The sequence below is a fragment of the Triticum urartu genome, chromosome 1A, assembly GCF_056163025.1.
Source record: "Triticum urartu cultivar PI428250 chromosome 1A, HENAU_Tu73, whole genome shotgun sequence".
In the NCBI taxonomy this organism is placed as follows: domain Eukaryota; kingdom Viridiplantae; phylum Streptophyta; class Magnoliopsida; order Poales; family Poaceae; genus Triticum; species Triticum urartu.
In genome coordinates, this window is record NC_141873.1 from 395,446,770 (window position 1) to 395,450,946 (window position 4,177).

Genomic DNA, 4,177 nt, shown 5'->3' on the forward strand with positions numbered 1-4,177 from the left:
GGTTGGGCCTTGACTACCATCAACCTTGGTAAAGACCTTCCATTCTTCAAACAGATTGAGCTCCCTGGAGGTTAGCAAATTTGTGTCTCATGGACTCTGCGATCGGTGCCAAAATGCTTTCTCATCAAGAACATAAGGAAGTAGGCTAAAAGTGTGGGTTGGTTCAGCCTCGGTATCTGCAACCTCAATTTTCCGTGGGTACATCCCCTCCAATACTTCCGTGTAGAGCGGCAGGTCTAGATCGGACGAAACTGGTATTGTGTCAATTATTCGAAGAAGGGTTTCAGCGTTGGCACATGCTTTTAGCATTGGCACATGCAGAAGTCGAATGAGCCAATCTGTTCAGGGTCTTCCAGAATGTGGTAGTAATCTGGACTAGCAGCCCCATGGCTTGAAGGGCAGAGGAGCACGGTAAGTGCATACATTGTGAAAATCCTTTTGAATAAATCTCCATCTAGCCCAGGTTGTGTCAAGTCATCCAGCTCGTTTATGGTCGGGTAGTTTCCTTTGCATTTTGTCTGCTGAGCAATTAGTGATCTAAGTGCTGGGTTTTGCTTCTTCTCTATGCTTCTGCCGCCAAGTGGTATCCCCAGGACCTGGTGTATGAATGACGGTGTGATTGTGAACTTGAACCCATTGGGGAGTTCAATAGCCCTTGAGGGTACATCAAAGTTCGATGCCAGATAATGAACGACACCGCGCGGCAGAGTATCACATTTCAGGTCAAGCAGATGATCCAGGCCCATGCTACGGGCAAGCTGTCTTTGATCTAGCGTTACACGCTGCGCCGTCGCCATGAATTTCCGTAGCGAGAGCTTTGTTGCAAAATCCTATTTATTAAGAAAAAAGATCAGCGAGTGTAAGGAATAAAAACATTTCTGTAGTGAAGAAAGTGATCAATTGAGATAAATTATGTAAATGCAAAAATTAGAAGGAACTCACTGCTCTTGCCTGCTCAGCCATGGTTGATATAAATTCTATTGGTTGGATGTATTGAAGAAAGCCAACAATTTCCTTGTTCCCTTCAAGTTATTAGCAACTCCTAATGCCAGAATCTGAAATCTGAGACGAGATTATTCATGATTATATGAAACTATGAAAAGACAGAACTCAAAAGGAAGTAATTAAAAAAAAGTGATGTGACATTTGGTGTAAAAAATTTGAAAAGACCATGCTTAGCATCTTTAGAACATGAATGAAAAGTTAACAAAAAAAGTGGTGTCAACGTCCGCCTCGACTCGCATTGCCCTAAGATAGACAGGGTGGCAGTGGTGTCACGTGCTCGTCTTGGCGTCCATCGTCGCTATCGCGACGACGTCCGCCTCGACTCGCGTTACGGTAAGACAGGGTGGCAGTGGTATCACGTTCTCGTCTCGGCGTCCGTCGTCGCTACCGCGACGACGTTCGCCTCGACTCGCGTTACGCTAAGACAGGGCGGCAGTGGTGTCACGTGCTCGTCTCGACGTCCGTCGTCGCTACCGCAACGACGTCCGCCTCGACTCGCATTGCCCTAAGATAGACAGGGTGGCAGTGGTGTCACGTGCTCGTCTCGGCGTCCATCGTCGCTATCGCGACGACGTCCGCCTCGACTCGCGTTACGGTAAGACAGGGTGGCAGTGGTATCACGTTCTCGTCTCGGCGTCCTTCGTCGCTACCGCGACGACGTCCGCCTCGACTCGCGTTACGCTAAGACAGGGCGGCAGTGGTGTCACGTGCTCGTCTCCGCGTCCGTCGTCGCTACCGCGACGACGTCCGCCTCGACTCGCGTTACGCTAAGACAGGGTGGTAGTGATGTCACGTGCTCGTCTCGGCGTCCGTCGCCGCTACCGCGACGACGTCCGCCTCGACTCGCGTTACCCTAAGATAGACAGGGTGGTAGTGATGTCACGTGCTCGTCTCGGCGTACGTCGCCGCTACCGCTTCGACGTCCGCCTCGACTCCCGTTACCCTAAGATAGACAGGGTGGTAGTGATGTCACGTGCTCGTCTCGGCGTCCGTCGTCGCTACCGCGACGACGTCCGCCTCGACGCGCGTTACCCTAAGATAGACAGGGTGGCAGTGGTGTCACGTGCTAGTCTTGGCGTCCGTCGTCCCTACCGCGACGACGTCCGCCTCGAGTCGCGTTACCCTAAGATAGACAAGGTGGCATTGGTGTCACAGGCTCGTCTCGGCGTCCGTCGTCGCTACCGCGACGACGTCCGCCTCGACTCGCGTTGCCCTAAGATAGACAGGGTTGCAGTGGTGTCACGTGCTCGTCTCGGCGTTCGTCGTCGCTACCGCGACGACGTCCGCCTCGACTCGCGTTACGCTAAGACAGGGTGGTAGTGATGTCAAATGCTCGTCTCGGCGTCCGTCGTCGCTACCGCGACGACGTCCGCCTCGACGCGCGTTACCCTAAGATAGACAGGGTGGCAGTGGTGTCACGTGCTAGTCTCGGCGTCCGTCGTCGCTACCGCGACGACGTCCGCCTCGAGTCGCGTTACCCTAAGATAGACAAGGTGGCATTGGTGTCACGGGCTCGTCTCGGCGTCCGTCGTCGCTACCGCGACGACGTACGCCTCAACTCGCGTTGCCCTAAGACAGACAGGGTGGCAGTGGTGTCACGTGCTCGTCTCGGCATTCGTCGTCGCTACCGCGACGACGTCTGCCTCGACTCGTGTTACGCTAAGACAGGGTGGTAATGATGTCAAATGCTCGTCTCGGCGTCTGTGGCCGCTAAGGCGACGACGTCCGCCTCGGCTCGCGTTACCCTAAGATAGACAGGGTGGCAGTGGTGTCACGTGCTCGTCTCGGTGTCCGTCGTCGCTACTGCAACGACGTCCGCCTCGACTCCCGTTACGCTAAGACAGGGTGGTAGTGATGTCATGTGCTCGTCTCGGCGTCCGTTGTCGCTACCGCGACGACGTCCGCCTCGACTCGCGTTACCCTAAGATAGACAGGGTGGCAGTGATGTCACGTGCTCGTCTCGGCGTCCGTCGTTGCTACCGCGATGACGTCCACCTCGACTCGCATTACGCTAAGACAGGGTGGTAGTGATGTCACTTGCTCGTCTCGGCGTCCGTCTTCGCTACCGCGACGATGTCCGCCTCGACTCGCGTCACCCTAAGATAGATAGGGTGGCAGTGGTGTCACGTGCTCGTCTCGGCGTCCATCGCCGCTACTGCGACGACGTCCGCATCGACTCGCGTTACGGTAAGACAGGGTGGTAGTGGTGTCATGTGCTCCTCTCGGCGTCCGTCGCCGCTACCGCGACGATGTCCGCCTCGACTCGCGTTACGCTAAGACAGGGTGGCAGTGGTGTCATGTGCTCGTCTTGGCATCCGTCGTCGCTACCGCGACGACATCCGCCTCGACTCGCGTTACGCTAAGACAGGGTGGCAGTGGTGTCACGTGCTCGTCTCGGCGTCCGTCGTCGCTACCGCGACGACGTCCGACTCGACTCGCGTTACCATAAGATAGACAGGGTGGCAGTGGTGTCACGTGCTCGTCTCGGCGTCCGTCGTCGCTACCGCGACGACGTCTGCCTCGACTCGCGTTACGCTAAGACATGGTGGTACTGATGTCACGTGCTCGTCTCGGCGTCCGTCGTCGCTACTGCGACGACGTCCGCCTCGACTCGCGTTACCCTAAGATAGACAGGGTGGCAGTGGTGTCACGTGCTCGTCTCGCATCCGTCGTCGCGGATAGACAGGGTGCCAGTGGTGTCACGTGCTCGTCTCGGCGTCCGTCGTCGCTACCGCGACGACGTCCGCCTCGACTCACGTTACCCTAAGATAGACAGGGTGGCAGTGGCGTCACGTGCTCGTCTCGCATCCATCGTCGCGGATAGACAGGGTGCCAGTGGTGTCACGGGCTCGTCTCGGTGTCCGTCGTCGCTACCGCGACGTCGTCCGCCTCGACTTGCGTTACCCTAAGATAGACAGGGTGGCAGTGGTGTCACGTGCTCGTCTTGGCGTCCGTCGTCGCTACCGCGACGACATCCGCCTCGACTCGCGTTGCGCTAAGACAGGGTGGTAGTGATGTAACGTGCTCGTATCGGCGTCCGTCGTCGCTACCGCGACGACGTCCGCCTCGACTCACATTACCCTAAGATAGACAGGGTGGCAGTGGTGTCACATGCTCGTCTCGGCGTCCGTCGTCGCTACTGCAACGACGTCTGCCTCGACTCCCGTTACGC

The 4,177-nt window shown here is 56.6% G+C and overlaps 1 protein-coding gene across 1 annotated transcript; it reads right to left on the reverse strand.

The window, feature by feature from the left end:
* Positions 1-302: 302 nt before the first annotated feature.
* LOC147991393 (uncharacterized) lies at positions 303-963 on the reverse strand. The gene is made up of 2 exons (XM_087538650.1): positions 943-963; positions 303-830 (listed from the first exon to the last, which is right to left on the reverse strand). The coding sequence occupies exons 1-2, from the start codon at positions 961-963 to the stop codon at positions 303-305; spliced, it is 549 nt and encodes a 182-aa protein (XP_087394776.1).
* Positions 964-4,177: the final 3,214 nt, after the last annotated feature.